Here is a 20,961-nt window from a genome sequence, read left to right on the forward strand (position 1 = left end):
TGGATACTTTGATATAGTAACTGTATTGGGGTATGTTTGTTTTATAATGGAATTAGCTTACAGTTTGCAAATTATTCAGTTTGTTTACTGTTTTTCTAATAGTGTAATAGCATACTGTTTGTAAATAATTTAAGTTTTTTTTGACAAATGATCATAGGTTTTTTGGTGTGGCTTTTTGGTAACTCCCAAGAGTAAATCTCGCCATTTCCAGGTTCTTAACAATTGTTTGGGAAGTAAATATATGTGCAATTAATATATGTAAGAGCTGAAATTTTTTTGATTATGAGAATTTCTTACAACTTTAAAAGCTGGAAACATGAAAGAAAAAGATAAAACGAAAACGACTTTGCTTTGAGACACAGCTCTATAAGCATTTTAGGGAATTTAAAAAAAAACTGATTTTCAACTCTTTAGATGCCAAGTTTAAGTTATATCATGAAGATAAACTTATACATTTGCTTGTAGTAGAAACACTTTCCACATATGGTGTCCATGTCATTGAGGTGACAAAAAGTTGATGTTGGTTTCATGTGTCGAAGTGATGTCAAATAATAGCTCTTCCTGGCCACTTTAATCCCATGTAGTGAGATATTGATCTTTTTCCAGCAATTGTTAACCAGAGTTGTGTCTTCAGTCCATTTAAGCTGGTTGAGATATTTTTTACTTTCAACGACTCTGCCTCAAGAGAGTAGTATAATGGCATACAAATAGATGGCTTCTAGCTTCCCTGCATTAGCTGAGACATCCAAATGGTGGAGTCCTGTGACAGAGTCAGTGAGGAGGAAGTACCTGATGATATCTTTGATGTAGTGAGCATCAGGATTGTTTTCTGCAAGGGTTTTTTTCATGAGCGGAAGGTATTGGATTGATAGTAGTGGTTTCTTCACCAGTGGAGCGAGGTTGAGTTTTTGGAGGACACGTTCGTCATCAGCGGATGCGCCTAATTCTTTGCAAGAGAGGATGTAGTTAATGTAATCGTCATTGGATGCAGCGGCGACTTTTGAGACGATTATGCCCAACAGATCTTGAGGGAGTGATTCCAATCGACTGATATCTACTTTCCTTGGATCCATTTGTAAACAGAAGTATTGTTAATTTGAATGTGTGATTTGTGTTTATTTTCAATCGTTTAAATATATGAATGAGATGTGATGGATGTTTTATCTCCTCGCCATTTGGATTAATATCCTTAAATATGATTCTTAGTGGAGTATTTATTTCACATATGTAATTGTCCACGTTCACCAGTATTTTAACTTCAATTATAGTGATCTTTCAGTGATAACCATCTAACTAGAACTTTATGGTTACCCCATCTCAGAACAAACTCGCTCAGCATATACTCAGCATGCTTCTTCCTTATAGAAGGCAAGACCTATCCCACAACAATATGCTCAAATCAAAAAGAAATTGCAGAGAGAAAAAAAATTGTAAGAGGCATGAAAATGGAGGAGATGACATTATATAGGACTTCAACTTGCACGAATTTAAGAAAAAGTAGTGGGACTTCAATTGAAAGAGTGAGCATTGAAAGACTTGAAATATCGTTTTAGATGAAGACGTTACGATGATGATGGAAATCAGGGAAGACAGTGAAAGGGTGTGGAGGATTGGCGAGGGACGCTTCAGGTCGCACAATGGCGAATGGCGGAGTGGAGCTTCCAGGAAAAGGGTTTTATTTCCACAGCATAAAAAAAACATGTATTATTAATGGATTGGACTTTCAAAGAAATATGAAACTGAACTTGTAAAAGAATATAAAACAATGAAATCGGAATTACTTAGTGGGTCGGAAAATTGAGTTTATTATTAAACTAAGGGAGTTGCTGACGTGGCAGCATCAGAAATGAGAAAAGTTAATTTTATCTATATAAATTACTGTACTTATTAACAAAGGGAGTTATTTGAAACTCATTTTTAGATTACCACGTGGCAAAGGCAAAAACTCTATTCTAAAAAATCTATAATCCCATTATTATCGCCTAACATGTCTATTCTTCTTCCTCTTATTTTTCTTAATCATCGTCCCTTGAGTTAACAATCCACTTTAAAGAATCACTTAATCTTCCCATCAGTTAATCTAACTCTCTTTTTCAATGCTACCTCTCCAATCGGACTGTCCATCCGATCAACGGCGGCTAAATTTTGTCTCCACAAAAAATGAACCGTCGCCACCAGAGGCCCATCAATGGTTTCCAAATTCCGTCGCCACCAGAGCCGTCAATGGTTTTCCAATTGTTGTGTAAAAACATAGAGAAACTGAACGAAGAAAGGGGCATACTCATGCAAAACTAAAATAATAAATCGATAGGCAAGCTAGCGGAACGAAGAAGGTGACAGAGATCAGAGATGTCTATGTCCTATTCCTCCATGTAAGTAACGTAATATCCGACAATTATTATCTAAAATCTGGATTCTCTTGGTAGGACATCTCTCCTTAATTCTGCTTTCTAGGGTTTCTTTGTTTTTGTTATCTGTGCAACGTTTTCTGTAATAGATGTGTGTCTTATTGGATTTGGATCTTAGAACCCGAATCTTAATTAGAAAATCTTAAAAAAAAAAGTCATGACTTCTTCTTCGTCTACTATGTTTGCAATTGATATATGGCTCTCTTAAATGGCCACAAGAACAAGATCATGAAGCTTTGGTAATTACAATACATATATGCACTTCAGAACTTGCTCTCCTCTTCTCAACGATTGCCACTGAACTAATGGATGGTGAGTGTGTGTCTCCTGATTGTTTTCTGCTTCATATATATATATATATATATATATATATATATATTGGTTTTCACTTTCCTTTTTTTTCTTTGATATAATCATTATGCAAGTTTAAATTATATATAACATGCATTTTAAAAATAGACCTTAAGAAGGTTTTTGATACAAGAACACTACCTCAAATAGTAGATAGTAATATTGGATCATGAATTCTGAACTTGCAGTGGTAATTTACAGCTTAACTCCCTTCTCTCTTTTGTAGAAACTTTGAATAAATATATTTCAATAACAATTCTTTCTAGCAGATGCATTTGCGGTTGATCCACTTTATCATTAGACTTTGTCACACTTTGTGTAGGTGAGTCAAAAAAGTATGGTACTTAAAGTTTGTTCCTTACAAGAATACTATGCATTTTCTTTGAAGAAGAGGAAGTAGGCAAGGGGAGAGCGCCATGAAGACTATGCATAGTATTTTCTGTGCATATTTAAGAGCCATGAAAACTAAGTTGGAGATGAAAAGATTGGCATTTGATTTGGAAGAGGATATTTCAGTTTGCTACCGATCCATTCAACTCGATCGGGTCAATCTTTCTTAATTCTCCCATCCACATTATTCTGAATTTTTTCTAGGTAATCTCATATTACGGTGTACAACTTCCCATTTTCTATAATTTTCAGTTGTATTTATACTAACGAAATTGATGTATGCGTGTATACAAACAAGGTCATCAAGTGAAGAAAGAAAGCGCTGCTACCCTCCAAACCTGTGATTTGGAAGAGAATATCCAAAAAGTATGGAAAAGCAAAACATGCATACAACTCCTACTAATTATTGCCTCGAAGGTATATTCAAATCTTCTTTGAAACGGTCAAGTCAAGCAGGGTTTAACCAAGGTGATTAAGATTATAGATTTGACCCTCGCCTTCCTAACACTTCTAATTAACTTCTTTATTTTTTCAGACCATGGTTAATGCAAAGAGAAAAAGTATCCACTCACTCGAAATCTTGAAATGATTTTTCTGGGTACAAGTTTCAAGCCATACTTGATAAACATCGCAAACATGGGCCACATTACAAAGTTTAGAGTGCTAGATGGCTACAGATCAACGTGTTGTACATAATATTTTCTAAGCGTGTTCTTTAGCTAGATAGTTCTGTCCAGCAAATGTGATGTGGTTTTATAAGGGATATGAGTGTTTAACTAAACTTTTGTTTGTCGTTTTAATGTCATGACTATTACTCACTTGAAGTATCTTTCTTTTTGAAATCAAACACAATATATAAGAAAAGTTAAAAAAAATACTTAAAGTTATGGGATCATGAGTACATAATATTAGTCTCCATCCTCGGCCACATATCACAAAAAACTAGGGAGTAAGGAACCAAAAATAACTCATCACAGGATTTCAACTTGTATTTTTGGTAATACTCTTAAACTTTTTCTTACCATTCAGTGACTTGTGTGAAACTAAAAGCTGAAACTGAAAACCTTTAGGCATACATGGGCCGACCTTAGAGGTCTTTTCTTTTCGTAAGAGCATTAACGTCTGATGACACACAAAACAATTTTTTCAGAAACCCAACAAGAAGGGATGACAACAACAAAGATAACATCACAAATTTAGCCATACAAGTGAATAAAATGCTAATTCAAAGGGTGAGCTTGAAGATCGTTCAAGTGGTTGGCACATGAATAATTTCTTGGTGACAAGTTAGTTCGGCGTCGTATATGTTTTCCTCAAAGTACAACAAGGGAATGTAACAAAGCTCGGTCAGATGACATATATAAGAATCAGAAGCTAATATAGTCATATGTTTTAGACATACAAGTTTTTTCCTTTTTTTATTTTACATATTCAACTAAATCAGAAAATATATAGTGATGGGACTGATGGTTAAGTTACATGTCTCTTTGATGAATTATGTTCTCGATGAGGGCAATGAACATGTAATGGGAATGCACATCAATTGACTTCTGTAATCAAGGACTAAATTTGGGTAAGAGATATTTTTTCATGTCTTTTATGATTGTAGTTTACATGGATGATTTACAGTTTTGCACTCTAAAAACTGATTTTTTCGTTCCTCCTTTTATAATCTACCTTCGAATCCATCAAATGTTTTACAAGAAAAAAAATTCATTTACAAGTCGCCCATGGTAGAGATCCAAAAGTTATACCGTACCAAGAAAAAAATTCTCATAGTTCGCAGAGGTTGCGATAGTTGGGCGTATTTTGATGTCCAGGTAGGTGATACTTTCACATATAATTGGGTTAATATTAGGGATGTCAAAATGGTTAACCCAACCCAACTCAACTCATTATCTAATGAGTTAAAAGTTAACTGAGTTTATGAGTTGATTCAACTCATTTAATAATTGGGTTGGATCAACTCATGAATCTATTTAGTTAAATGAGTTAGATGAATAATTGAGTTAATCCACAACAATATAAATTAATTAATATTTAATTTAAAATAATAATAATTAATATTTATCATCATTTTCACTATCATCATCATTATCACCATCACATAACTTTTAGTGAAAAATTATTGAAGAAAAATCAAATTTTGCATTTTTTGTGGGAAAATTGTGGGTTTGCGTTTTTGGAGGGAAATTTACAGGTTTGTGTTTTTGGCGGGAAAATTGTGGATTTACATTTTGGAGAGAAATTGCGGATTTGCGTTTCGGTGAGAAAATTGCGGGTTTGCGTTTTTGGTGGGAAATTTACGGGTTTGCGTTTTGGTGGGAAAATTGCGGATTTGCGTTTTTGGAGGAAAATTTGCAGGTTTGTGTTTTTGGTGAGAAAATTGTGGATTTGCATTTCGGTGAGAAAATTGCGGGTTTGCGTTTTTGGCGGGAAAATTATGGGTTTGCGTTTTTGGCGAAAAAATTATAAATTCTGAATTTTGGCCTTGACGGGAAAATTGCGGATTTACATTTGGAGAGAAATTGCGGATTTGCGTTTCGGTGAGAAAATTGCGGGTTTGCGTTTTTGGCGGGAAATTTACGGATTTGCGTTTTTGGTGAGAAAATTGTGGATTCGCGTTTCGGTGAGAAAATTGCGGGTTTGCGTTTTTGGCGGGAAAATTATGGGTTTGCGTTTTTGGCGAAAAAATTATAAATTCTGAATTTTGGCCTTGACGGGAAAATTGCGGATTTACATTTGGAGAGAAATTGCGGATTTGCGTTTCGGTGAGAAAATTGCGGGTTTGCGTTTTTGGCGGGAAATTTACGGATTTGCGTTTTTGGTGAGAAAATTGTGGATTCGCGTTTCGGTGAGAAAATTGCGGGTTTGCGTTTTTGGCGGGAAAATTATGGGTTTGCGTTTTTGGCGAAAAAATTATAAATTCTGAATTTTGGCCTTGACGGGAAAATTGCGGGTTTGGGATTGGCATTTTTGGCGGGAAAATTGCGGGTTTGGGATTTACGGGTTTGCATTATCATGATCTAAATTATGGGTTTACTAGACGCCGCAGAGTTAAGGAGGAAGTGGAGTCATTGACGTCTAACCATGCGGTAAGAGCATTCCAAATGTGAAAGACAAAAGGCCTATATCCCAAACGCCTTGTCGCCTCTGTCCACAAGTTCTCGCTAAGGTCACAATGGAGGAATAAATGCTCTTTGTCTTCTGGAACTCTGCCACATATACAACAAGATGTTTTGATTTGCATTCCCCAATTTGCCAGTCTTGTTCGTGTTGGTAATCTGTCAAGATGCATCAGCCACATCATAAAAGCGTGCCTTGTTATTGCTCCTTTGAACCAAATTTGGTTGGTCCAGGATTGTGGAGGTTGTCTTGGGCGAATGACATCCCAGGTCCTCATTGTGCTGAAGTGATCAAGCTCCATATCATCAACTTTCCAAGTAAAAGGGTCTGGCTCCGAGCATAGCATTGGTATCGGTACTGTTGTGAGATGAATCTGCAGCGTTTCCTCTTGAAGCGATCTCGGAGGTCTCAGGAGCCACCCATTGGGTGAACACGCTTGTGCCACAGTCCCCACTAGTGGTACGCCTGTTTGGGAAGGTCCCGTTGGCCCCATAAAATCCAGCAAGGGTCGAAAAGGAGACCACTAATCATACCAAAAGCTTGCTGTCTTGCCATTACCCACATTACACCGAAGAAAAAGAAGAGCCAGAGGACGCAGGTGGAGGATTGTTCGCCATGTCCAGGAGGTTTGCTTCTCTACATCAACTTGCCAGAAAACTTCGTCTTTGATCTTGTTGTTCGTAACCATTCCGCCCAAAGGGAGTCTCTAGCAGTTAGCAGCCGCCAAATGAGCTTAAGACGTAGAGTTTTGTTCCACCGATTTATGCTGCGAAAACCTAGGCCACCTTCTTCTTTAGGCAGACATAAAGATGACCATGCGACTTTTGCGTTTGCCTTTTTAGATATATCTCCACACCACAAGAACTTGGCACATAGACTCACAATGATCTTCACACATCCCTTGGGGAGAATAAAAGCCGAGGCCCAAAAGTTGATAATTCCATAAATAACAGATGAGATCAATTCTTTTCTGCCTGCAAATGATAGGGCCCTCGCAGACGAGGAGGAGAATTTGCCTGTTATTTTGCCTATCAGAGGTCTGTAATCTGAGATCTGGAGCTTTCTATGCATCAAGGGCAAGCCAAGGTAGCGAAGAGGAAGTGAACCAAGGTTGAAGCCAAGCGAATTAAACTATAAGGTTTCATCCTGGTTCATTCCTGCTAAGTAGAGGTCTGTCTTGTCTTTGTTCATTGCTAGGCCAGATAAAACCGAGAACTGATGTAACACTGTTGAGATGTTCTCCAGAGAATCCTTTTTGCCATCAAAGAAAACAATTATGTCGTCAGCAAAAGCCAGAAGGGGGACTTGAGGATTCGACGCTTGGGGATGATAGTTGATGTGGTTGGTGTTGAACTTGCTAGTCAGCATTTGTGTGAAGACTTCCAATGCAATCGTGAAAAAGTAAGGGGAAATAGAGTCTCCTTGTCTCAGCCCCTTAGCCCCTTTGAAGTAGCCACAACTCTTACCATTAACACAAACTGAGAAAGTAGGAGACGATATGCATTCAGTGATGAGCTTGACAAAGTGATCTGGGAAGGCCATGGTCCTTAGTACATTGATGATGAACTGCCAGTCTGTTGAATCGAAAGCTTTCTTCAAATCCACCTTCAACATGCCTCTTGTAGAGATATTTTTTTGATTATATCCTTGCACCAGTTCAGTTGATAACAACACATTTTCAACCAACAGTCTACCCGGGATGAAAGCAGATTGCGAATTTGCTATAAGATCAGGTAAGACAGTTTTGAGGCGATTAGCAATGAGCTTCGAGATTACCTTGTATATGGAGTTGCAGCAGGCAATAGGTCTAAAATCAGACATTCTTGAAGCGTTAGGCGTTTTTGGTACCAAGGTCAGCAGAGTAGCATTCCACTGCTTGAGGAGCTGGCCAGAATTATAAAATTCCATTATAGCTTCTACCATATCAGGACCAACAGTGTCCTAATGAGCTGTGAAGAACTCTGCACTATATTCATCTGGGCCTGGAGCCTTGTTTTTCGGAAGAGAGAAAAATCCTTTCCTGAGTGAAAGGTGAAGAGAGGACATGGATTGCTGATTGAGAGCATCTTTGGGGCACAATATCCGCAAGCTCCTCAACAGTAGGAGGCTGCGTTGGTCCTTTATCACCTAAAAGAGATTTGAAGAAACCAACTGCCATTTGCTGAATGCCGAGTTTAGAATCCACAATCTGATCGTTCTCGTCAAGAAGGAACAATATTTGATTTAGCGATTGACGAGACAGGACAGCCCGGTGAAAGAATTTGGAGTTTTTATCTCCTTCCTCCAGCCAGCAGATTATGGACTTTTGACGAAGATACGACTCCTCTGCAGCAGCCAAGGTGAACCATAGCTTGTGTGCTTCTTTTTCCATCATAGCCAAATGAGGTGATGGGTGGCTAAGAGAGCTTGTTGGCAGTTTTGGAGTGATTCAAATGCTTCCCTGGTCCTCTTTTCCAGATCCGAGTAGTTTTCTCTGCTGAAGTCTAAGATCACCCTTTTCAACGTTTTGAGTTTTTTTGACACCAACATCATCTTTGAACAATCAAACGATAGAGAAGTCCACCATAGTTTGATGAGAGGGGCAAAATCCGCATTGCGATTGAGCATAGCCAGGAATTTGAAGGGTGTATGGATTTTGGGCTTACCAAAGTCCACAAAAATGCAAGAGGGGCTATGGTCTGAGAAGCCAGGATCACCGAAGATGCCCAAGGAGTTTGGAAAGGCAGACATCCATGTTTCATTGACTAAAATTCTGTCGAGCTTCTTTGATATGGGATCAGTGGAGTGCTTGTTGGACCAGGTGAAGGTATTACCGCAGTATGGGAGATCCAAGAATTGGGAAACAGTAAGACATTGCACAAGGTCTCGCATACCTCTTGTAGTTGTGATTGCACCAGGGACTGAGTGTTCCTCAGGGGATAAAATTTGGTTAAAATCCCCTGTAACCAACCAAGGCCTGTTCTCAACTGGAAACGAACCCGCTAGGAGTAGAATCTCCAAACATAAGAGTTTCCTTTCCTCACTACAAGTTGATGATGCATATACGATAGACACCACCATTTCCTCTGACACAAAAGGAAGTTTTACCAGACAAGTGATCATCTGCAAGGACTTTGATAAGATTGTGACATTTACAGAAGGGTGCCACACAACCCAAATCTTTCCAAGAGGTGAAAATTCATAATTATCTGCCGAAAGCCACCCTGGAAGACTACCCGATAGGATATGACTCGCCTTCTCAGGGTAGACGCGGGTTTCTATAATCCCATCAAAACAAGGTTTATATACCTTAATCCAATTCCTAAGACTTCTCTGCTTTACAGGATCATTAAGTACTCTTACATTACGATAAAAAATATCCATTAAGGGGATATTGTCTTAGAGGATTTGAGGGCCTCCAGCCCTGACTCGACCATCCTTTTTCTTTATCATTCTTTTGGATATTACCCTCAAGAAACGATCAGACTCAGCTTCTGGATTATCATCATCTCCAGAGAGACTGTCAGGTTCAGATTCATCCAAATGGCTATCCCCGTTTTCCACATTGTGCCTCAAAGTATTAAACAAATTATCCGAAAGATCAACACATAACTTCCCCTCGTCAAGGATTGGTTGCTGCTTTGATGGAGAAGCTTGAGCTCCCACCGAAGAGTTTTTAGCAAGGGTCAATGCCTTACTATAAAGTCTTGATTTTCCTTATATCAAAAACAGATTATGATTTAGTTTCCAAGTTCGAAAACTTCATTATTGCATGAATGTGAATTATGTGATGGTGTCAAGGATCTGGCTGTGTAGGTGAAGGTGGATGTTGAGGAGAGAGCAATGCTAATTCTTTGATCAAGGTCGATTACATTGTTCAACAATATGTTTTCTGTCTGAATTAGCACTGAATACATAACTGATGAATTAGCTTTGAATTGTTGAATTGATTGTTAGTTTTTTCAAAGAGACTTTTCTTTTGAATGGTTAGTTTAATCGGTGACATAATCTGATGTGTAAAGATGGAATCTGCAAATGAAGAATTGATATGAGTTTGCGATGGAATGGAGACATGAAAGGAGAAAATTATGTTCGTAAATATTTAAGCATTATGCATGTTACATTATTGTTGGCAAGAAGTGGGTCCTAGCTATAAGTGGTTCTTGATATTTTTTTTATTTGAACCCAACTATGAAAGAACAATGAAAAGGGAACACCACATAATATTGTTATTGTAGATGGATTTCATTACCGAATCAATGCAAATAGCCTCGTGAGATCAGGCTTCTTTTTTGCTTCTACCATCAGAATGTTAAATGTATGTTTTGGATTCATAAAAGCTTATAGTTAGGTCCTAACAACCAGGTACATATGTTCCATAAATTATTGGAATTATAGATTTAGCACCTTAGAAAAACATTTCCAGTGCTCTCGATCGCAAACATACGAATAGATGATTCTTCGTTTCTATTAAAATGTACATGGAAGCGTATATGCGAAGGAGAAAGGCAGAAAGCTTAATGGTACGTACAAGGGAAAATAAAACATTTGGAATAATATGGAACATTAAAGAGTCTTAGCTTGTGAGCTCTGCTATTAGATCGGATAAGACAAAATGAAAGTAGATACGCAATGATAGTGACTGTGTTATTGATTTATGATACACCGATGAAGAAAGGAAATAGTAGGGATAGAGGCAGCAGTTTTAGGTGAGTTTGCATGTATAATAATTTCTAAAATATAGTCATACGCATTAGCATTTCTATATGTCAATGTGTGTAACACTAATTCTGATGTAATATCTGAATATGTTATAATATAATAATTGAAACATTACTCGGGTATGCTAATTTTCCTCCTAAAGCTAAAGGTTACAATCATCTGCTAAGATTCAAAGTTAGTAAATATATACCAATATATTTATTTAATTAATGGATTTGGTATTGTTTATAAATTAAAATTGCTCTATATAGAAAATACATACAAATTTATTCTCATAATTCTGTTATATTCTTCATCTAAAAAATATCCAGATAAAATATATTCCCAACTTAAACCCATTATTTCTTTTTGCATTTATTCAATATATGTATAAGTGTATTTACAATTTTTTTAAATCTATTGAAATATATAGAATTGTATTTTATAATATATATATATATATATAAATACACGTAGCGCGGAAAATCTCCTAAATCTCCTAGTATATATAAATGTATATCTATTGGCAGACTAAGTAACACAAAACACAGTTACTAATTAGCTTTCGAAGTTCCAAATTTTATAAAGTTATACACAATAGCTTGCCCTCTTTCTTTCTCTCTCTCCCCCTTAGCTTAAACCGAAGACTATAGCTGCATGTGACGGAGTCATATCAAGATAATATTTTTGTTTATTTTGCTGGAGGCGAATTATACACAAGCATGCATGAAAACGAAAAAATGACTTAATGTTCACTTCGTGGGTTAATATGAGCAAATATTTGATCTATAATTTATTTTAGATACAGTTCAATACTCAAATAACATATGATAATGGTTTTTTTTCAATATTAAAAGCTCAATTTGTATCATCAAGGACCATATTTATGCTGACAATATGGACATCGAACTCTGCATATGTTAAAGAGAAAGAAAGGGTTGAACCAAGTTGCCAAGATAAATTTTATGGACATGAAATCCCTTAAATTACTTAAAGCATCTGCTGCCTAATTAAGAAATTTTATGGACATGAAATCCCTTAAATTACTTAAAACCCTTGCTTCATGGAATCATGGGTGCATATGTAAATGTTAATAATTAAGAAATTTAACTAATTTAGCACCTACTAAAAACCAAAGAGATTATTTATTTCACGTCAAGTGTGTTTATCTCCACATATATAAACATTTTTTCATCCTATTAGTTTATTTGAATTAATCTTTTTGTTGATAATAAAAAAGGCGACAGTTGCCTATTTTTTTAGTTTATGTGTTTTCATCATAATTATTAATACAATAAGTTAATTTCCCTAACATGTGGTCATTTTTATCAATTTAAATTGTTTTTTAGTTACTAATAGTCTTGTGTTCGAGAAACAGTGAATAGAGTGATGGGTTTTGATTTTAGTCTAAATCCATCAGATGGCCTATAAATGAAGAAGTCGATTACCAAATTGTGAAGGTTATAGATTTTACCAAAATTTAAAGGTTTAGGACAGTTAAAAGACTTTTATTCTTTTAATCTCTTTTTATTTCCACACAAGAAAACAAAATGATTACAATATTGGGATAAGTTTGTTTCGGTAACATTTGGCATTATCAATCGTTGTTCCACAAACTATTATTTGTCGTGTACATAAATAAATACATATGAGTAACTAATTACTAAACTAGATAAAATTAAATTGAAACGTGGGCTAGCCACCTAGTTTTATATAAGAAAAGTTAATATGAACTAAAAGTTGTGATGTGAGTTTTAGTTTGAACCAACTGCCAAAAAAAAAGTGATCACAAAATGTACAGAATATAACATGTTTGGTAAACTACCTAACTTAAGGAACTGGTATTCCAAAAATTTAAAAGTGAATTATTTTTTGGGAGAATTTCAAAAATATCTCTTTTGTAATACCATTTTTCAAAAATAGTCTCTATTTCAAACTTTACCAAAAAACCATTAAAAATTTGTGTGTAATCCTATAAATATATACACAAATTACATTTATATGTGTGTAAATTTTTTTAAATCTTTTATAAATACAGTATAAATACCTTTTAAAAACTGTTTAAAAATCTTTTAAAAACCTTGTAAACCTTTTTAAAACCTTGTAAAAACCTTTTTAAATGTTTTATAACTTCATATATATTTGGATCGAGTCTAAAGGTAGTAGTTATTATCTAAAAGTACCTTGTGAACCATATAAAACTTTATAATTTTTCATAGGTGTATTTTTGAAAATGGATAGATGAAAAGGGTATTTTTGAAAAAAGGTACACCAAAAGGGGTATTTCTCAAAAATTCTCTTGTTTTTTTCTAAATAGCCTTTAATCATAATATATTTATGTTTTGGATTTTTGGAAACTTGCCAAGACAAGGTCGTCTTACTCCAAAAAATAATTAATCATAGGACCAACACAAATAATAGTGTTTCCGATGACATGCATACTTTATACAAAATTGTTCAAAACTCTATATCTTTTGAGATAAAGAGTGTGAAACAGTTGACTGATAAAATCAAATGGTTAAAGAACAAGTATGTAGGAAAGAGGAGAATAAATCATTTACCCAAGTCAATGATCCGACATGTTCCAAACTTTTTCCCACTCTATTAATTTATTTGAATTAATCTTTTGTTGATAACATTTTCCCAAATTGTGAAGGTTATAGATTTTACCAAAATTTAAAGGTTTAGGACAGTTAAAAGACTTTTATTATTGAGAATTTGTTAAAAATACCTTTTTTGGGATACCCCTTTTCAAAAATATCCTCTTTTTTGAACATTTTCATTTTTACACTCTTTTACATAATTTCAATGTATTAAATTAATTTTTAATTTTTTTTTTAAGTTTGGATTCTCATTTTACATTTATGATATAGTTTTGAGGGGTTAGGGTTTAGTATTTGGATTTTAGGATTTAGAATTTAGTGATTTTATTCATAAAAAAGGGGTATTTTTGAAAATGACCAACATGAAAGGGTATTTTTAAAAAGTAATATAGGAAAAGGGTGTATTTTTGAAAATCTCCCTTTATTCTTTTAATCTCTTTTTATTTCCACACAAGAAAACAAAATGATTACAATATTGGGATAAGTTTGTTTCGGTAACATTTGGCATTATCAATTGTTGTTCCACAAACTATTATTTGTCGTGTACATAAATAAATACATATAAGTAACTAATTACTAAACTAGATAAAATTAAATTGAAGTGTGGGCTAGCCACCTAGTTTTATATAAGAAAAGTTAATATGAACTAAAAGTTGTGATGTGAGTTTTAGTTTGAACCAACTGCCAAAAAAAAAAGTGATCACAAAATGTACAGAATAGAGCATGTTTGGTAAATGACCTAACTTGAGAAACTGGTATTCCAAAAATTCAAAAGTGAAATTGTTTTTTTGGAGAATTCCAAAAATACCCTTTTTGCAATACCATTTTTCAAAAATAGAATATGCTAGTTTGCTAATTGATAACAAAAAGTTCACAAATAATATTTTCAGCAACGCTTAACAGAATATCCATTTCAGAGAGCAACAATAAAAGTTTAAACTCATAATAAAAGCATCTAACGAAATGCTTCATCCATCTTTCTTAAGAGTTGATGAAGAAACCCGGCCTTCTCCAAGTGAAAGGTTGATTCCCTAAACTGCAAAGCTTTCAACTGCTCCTCAAATATCTTCTTAACCTCTGAAGAAAGCCTACTTACACCTTTTTCAGCACCAAGTTCATCCATACCAAAACCCACTAAAGCTCCAACAAGAAAAAAAGACTTAACATTCTTTGACTTGCCATTCTTTGACTTCTTCCCATTAGACTTAACAGCTGATTCGAGAGTTCCCCCAACAAGCTTAGACAAGTCAAAGGCCTTGTGATCACAAGCTTTGACAAATGTCGGAGTGTCAAGGGATGTGAAGATGGTTTGAATGTAGTAAGGTTCAATTTATGGAAAAGCTTAGGCATTTGAAGAATAAGTATGAGAACAATCTTCGTAAATTCAAGAATGGTGATGGTTAGCCCAAATTGAATTGTATGTTATCAACAACATTCTTAAAACTTCGGTTTTCTCATGAGTGTGGGTGCGGCAAATGAAACGCTACACACACAAGACCAAAGTATACAATAGGAATATGTATATGAAATGATGATAAAATAAACTTAAAATTTTTTTTTATTTTAACAGCGAATCAATATACTTCGGGAATGTTTATTAGTTGTGTTGTTGTTGTATGAATTATGATATGATGAATTGATGTTAGAAAACGCTTCAAACCAAGAACTCATGTGTTCTATTTTTTTTTTTTTTTGGTACTTGTCATGTGTTCTATTTACTATGATGGATTGATGGTCTTTATTTTTTATTTTTCTAATGGTTAGTGATTGTCGAAGAGTTACAAATTTAATTGAAATAAAATATGTAATAATATCCAACACTTCCATATGTTTTTTTTTGTAAGAGTAGCTTAGGTTCTTGATCAGAATATTATGTTTTGAGAATATCAAGAATTTGTATTTAATTTATACTTTTTCATATATTGTTTTTTTGGATATCATACTTTTTCATTGTTTGAACTACTCACTTTTTTATTTTTCATTGTTTGAAGTACTCATTTTCAATAAAAAAAATGAAAATCAAGTACTCATTGTTTGAAGTACTTATTGAAAATGAAGTATTAAATGAGTACTTATTTTTTTAGTTTCAAAAATGAAAAGAAACTCATAAAAATATATATTTAAAAAGTTTGTAAAGCTCTAAAACAAAATTTCTCAAAAACTCAAGAAGAGAAGATGAGCTGTCGGTTATCTGTAACTTATAAAATTAATCGGGTCATAAATATTTTTCTAACGTTTTATATTTTATTTAATTAAAGTAGTAATTAATTAATTACTCTAATTCGTGAGAACGAAATGTTAATGACTTAATTCCTACTATTAAAAGAAAAACCATTTATAAAATAAACATCAGTTTTATACGAAATTATAAAAATATGTGATTGGAGTTAAAATAAAATCAATTATTTATGAGAGGGTATAATCGTATTTTAGTCTTATCCTAAATGGATAAACACGTGGATTCCGGATCGGATTTAAAGTTATCAATAAAACATACTTCAATATAAAAACAACGTTCAGAAGATATCTTCAAAATGGTCTGACCGGTAAAAGGAATGGTTTCCTGCGTAGGAGGACCCCGGTTCAATCCCCTATTCCTCTTTATTTTTTAATATAAGTAAAACTATTCATGTATTAATATCTAACAGAGGTTGAATATTATGTTTAATTATAAGGATTTCATTTTTGCCACATATTAAATATTTTTGTAACTATCTATTTTAACATTTTTTGAGTATATTTTTGTGTCATCCTTTCTTATCTTTGTATCTAAACAAGTCCCAACTAAATTCTCTACAATCCTTACAACCAAACACAATCCTTTCATTTAAATCAACATGTTAGATTAAAATATAATTCTCCTTTCATTTTTATCTAATATTATATTTAATTATTTTAATTACTATATAATACATAAAGTTAATAAAAATTTAGATTTTTTTCAGCATATGATGTGATTTGAATTTTTATAAACGGATATATATTAAAAATTATCTTAGGATATTTGGAACCAAACAAGTATATCCACATATACGGCTTGGAATACATTTTTGGAGTACAATAGGGTGCCATCATTTTTTGCCAATTTCGGGTCGGATTTTTAATTAAAATTATAATTGATTCAATTATCCGGATCCTCCTTAAGATTGCTGAATATTTTGGGCCGGTTTTTCAATATCATTCATTCCTAAATCAAAACTAACAAATCGTAAAATGTATATTATCAACTTACGAATCAAGAGTTTCTACAAAACTCTACTTACAACCGTTAACAGTATATATATATATATATATATATATATATAAATTCAATTCACCATCGACTACAAACACCTCTAAACCATTACAATATCATATCAACAAAATAATAGACCTGTGGTGTACCACCGGATAAAACCTAATAACAAAACAAAAATTATGGATCAGTGATGATGAATCCTATGTTGGCGGGTTATGCACGGATCCTATGTTGGCGGGTTATGCACGGATATTTAATGCAACGTTTTGTTTTTCAAAACAACATTAACTGTGACCTTCTATCATTTAGTCATTTTGTTAACTACAGTTATGGTAAATGATAGACATCTCTATCAAATATCTTTCATAATCTAATTACCATATTAACGTTTTAAAGTAAATAAGAATTTCCTTTTATTCGTTATTCAAATTAAATTCGTATCCTATTTTCAAGATTGATTCGTATGAGTGATTTCATTCCATATACGTAAGATATTCTTTAATTAACTAACAATATATATACGTTGACTATTTACTCAAATTATAATGGTATATTCGATTTCATATGCCTCTAAAATTTCGGGAAATCTGTTGTAGTATAGCTTGCATCCAATCAATTCATCTTACTATATTAATTGGAAAGTACAAATATAAAACTAACCTTAAAATGTGTAAAAAATTACATTCAATTACCATTAGAAAAACTTAATTAAGATTAAATAATTAATTAAATAAATATTTTTAATTAAAAACGAAAATAGGGAAAACATCAAATAAAATAAATTGTAGAAAAGTAAACAAATCTATTAGAATCAAAACTAATTTATACTTCAAAAAAAATAACAGATAAAAGTTTTTTTACGTGTTAGTTATATTTTTTTAACTTATTTCACAACTATAGCAAAAATTTCACAAAGATTTCAATAATTTTATTCATTATATGCAAATGTTTTCTTGACAGTTTTTCAATAAATATTTTTAAAAAACAAAAATTATCATATAAGCAACAAATTTTTAATCACAAACTATTATAAATAACATAATAACAAAATAAATTATTACAAATTTTCATTAAAAAAAGTTCAGCCCGCGGTTTTCCGCGAGATAGTACCTAATTAATTAGTAATTAGCTATCAATATATATTTTCATAATCCCGCTTAACTTGGTAACAGTTCCAAATTTGATAAACTGGATTAAATGAGTGTGCAAATTATTGAAAAAAAATTTAGAAAACCTACTCCTTATTTAAAAATCTATATATACCCTCCTATTTCTGACTCTTCCATCACTGGCTCACATTCGCAATTTACTTCCACTAATATCATATTAGCAATTTACAGATGTTGATCTTATATGCGAATGTGAAAAAATCGGTGAGTAAGATCAGTTTTTTTTATTGTATGTTATGACATTCAACCATTAGCACATAATCATGTTTTTACATGGTCCGGATTATCTTTAATAATATGTTATTGTGTGTGTTCAGGTAACTTGGTAAATGGTAAATGGTAACTGGTAACTGTCGAGGTCCAACCATATTATGATCTCCAACACCATGAGTTAGAAAGGTTCGGTTTCAATTATCGAAACATGTATATACAAATGTTTTCATAGTTAAATAGAAACATAACTCTAATGATATCTTGAAGTTGATATATTTAAATATAGTTGAACTGTTCGCCCTAAAAATTCTCTCCCAGGCACATCTTCCAAGGAGCCGCAAGCCTTTGACGAAATGAGCTCTTCCCACCGGCGTTGCTCTTCCGGCAACCCTTAATCCTGAATAGTGGTTGGTTACTAGGTGAGATCTCTCAGGACTCCTTCCTCCGGTGACGTTTCTGTTCCGGCGAGCTTTTCCCTGAGATGACCTTCTCCCCTTTGTTGATTTCGACCTCCTCTCTTACTCTTCTGATGTGTTCGGTTCCTTTCCTCAATCTGAGGCCTCCTGCAGCCCCGCCACCGGAGCCTCCATCTCCGCCAACCCCACCAGAACCACCGGATCCACCAGACCCTCCTTCTCACGTTTGCTTGCTCTCCGACAAATCTCTCTCTCAGACGTCGTCGCTAGCCTCCTTTTCGTCTAAACCTTTCCCCTGTTTGCTCTGGCAACTCTCCACACCATCGCTCTTCCTCTCCACACCATCGCTCTTCCTCTCGTCATCGCCGCTTCTCCTCTCTGCACCGCTACTTCCTCAGATTTTTGTTCTGAAACCTTTGGTAGTGCTTGTGTCTTATCCTCATCTCCCATCCTTTGTGTCAACGGCCAGTGGCTCTCTTGGCGTTGCCTTACGATGGCTTACTGCCGTGTGAAGTTCATGTTGTCAGTTCCGAAGTGAGCGCATCTCATCAAGGTTTGCTTCTGACTTCTTGCTCTTATGCCTTCCATTTACTAAACTTAGTTGGCTTTCTAAATCTGAGATAGAGAAAGAGTTAACTAGTTGTGTTGAATGGGATGGTGAGCCCTGTGACCCTTGTTGGAAAGTAGTCATTGAGTTTGGTTTGTTCTTGGACTGCAATTTGACTCTCTTGGATCACGTCAATGATGACTCCGTTTTACCTTGTATTGAGGTCTCTATTAGATTTGTTCTAGTATTGTTTGTTACTAAGGGCTTTGTCCCGACCTTTAGCATCCGCATCTTTGTTTATGTCGATGTAATTTGGGAAGATCAGTCTCTGCTTAGAGCTATGCTTCCTCATCTTGGCACCAACAGCCTCTTTCTCTTCCCAAATGTCCCTCTTGTGAGTGGTTTGGATGATCAAGCTTCACCGGTTTTGCAAGGATCTTCCTCCCGGTTGTTAGCTTCCTCTGCCTTAGTTGTGGAGCTTGTAACCCTTTGGGTTGCACTGGATACAGTCTCTCATGGAGTCGTTGGGATTGTTATGTTTCGATCTCACGTATCTTCCTTTGTAAAACTATATCTTGCATTTATCCCTGGTTTCTTTTCTTTTGGAGTTTTTGTAGGCACCTCTTGCCCTGTTTCCTTGTATTTCTCTTCTATTTGGGTTGTAATTCCTCCTCTTCTGAGTGAGTTTGAGACTTAATTTCAATGAAAATTATTAGTTTGACCAAAAAAAAAAAAACTCTAATGATATCTTATATGAATGCATGTAGTTTTAGTATTTTATTTTGCAAGTACAAACTAACTAAGCAACCCAACATTGAAAAAAAGATTGCAAACGGGGTGACAACTAGCCCTGGTAGTTTGGATTTTCGGTTCGGATTGGATCGGGTTTTTCGGATTTCGGATTGGGATATATAGGATCTGTTTAGAATCCGGATGTTTTTCGAATCGTTTCGGATTCGGATCGGTTTTCAATTTTTTTTTTAATCCGAATTTAATCCGAACCTTATATATATTACTCGGAAATTATAATCAAAAAGTTTGGATAGCTCAGATGGCTTTAACGCATAAACGTAGTTAAGGTTAAGGTTTCATTTCCTATTTCAAACTATGTTGGTATTTTTTTTGTTTAGGTTATATCTTTCTTATTTTTTCTTTGTATTTCTCTTGAACATAAGCAGACCAAATTCATGAAAAAGCCTAATACCGAGAGGTGATAAAGATGAAGACCACAACAACAGTAAACATCAACAATGTCGATAAGGTTTTTGCTAATTAGAATAATATATAAAAAAAAAATTATTATGGTTTATATGATTTTAAGGTATGCTGTCACTGTGGAAGAAGGGATGTATGGTGTGGCAAAGATTGAAATAGTTATCTTCGCTCACGACTCACCTTAACACAAGGATTTGCGACGGATGCCTTTGATGTTGCCACTGCAACACATCTTGCTCATTCCAGTCATATATCAAATTTAGTCAACTATGTATTAAGCAAATTTATCAATAAGTTTATCTTCTTCTTGCTTATTGTTTGCATATCCTTGTGTGTGTGCATTTGTTCTATATATAAACACTAATTATATTTGTCCCCTATTATCTCTTGGGTATTAATATTATTTGTCTGTAGTAACAAATTAACTTATTAAATTTTAGCTCATGTATCTAAACGCAAGCAAATAAATATATATATTCGCATAATAAATTAACAACCAAATGAGTTCAATAAAAAAAAGTTTATGTAAAAAGTTGGCTTATTTGGCTTTGTTAGATCTTCGCTTATTCAAATTATCTTATCATCTCTTGACTTCTCGCTGGTGG

At 34.1% G+C, this 20,961-nt stretch overlaps 1 protein-coding gene across 1 annotated transcript; it reads right to left on the minus strand.

Annotated features, from left to right (window-relative positions):
* Positions 164-1,155, minus strand: LOC104768030 (F-box protein At2g35280-like). Its single transcript, XM_010491977.2, has one exon. It carries the CDS (start codon positions 1,071-1,073, stop codon positions 681-683), a length of 393 nt encoding a protein of 130 aa, XP_010490279.1. The 5' UTR covers positions 1,074-1,155; the 3' UTR covers positions 164-680.

The sequence above is a fragment of the Camelina sativa genome, chromosome 19, assembly GCF_000633955.1.
Source record: "Camelina sativa cultivar DH55 chromosome 19, Cs, whole genome shotgun sequence".
Lineage (NCBI taxonomy): Eukaryota > Viridiplantae > Streptophyta > Magnoliopsida > Brassicales > Brassicaceae > Camelina > Camelina sativa.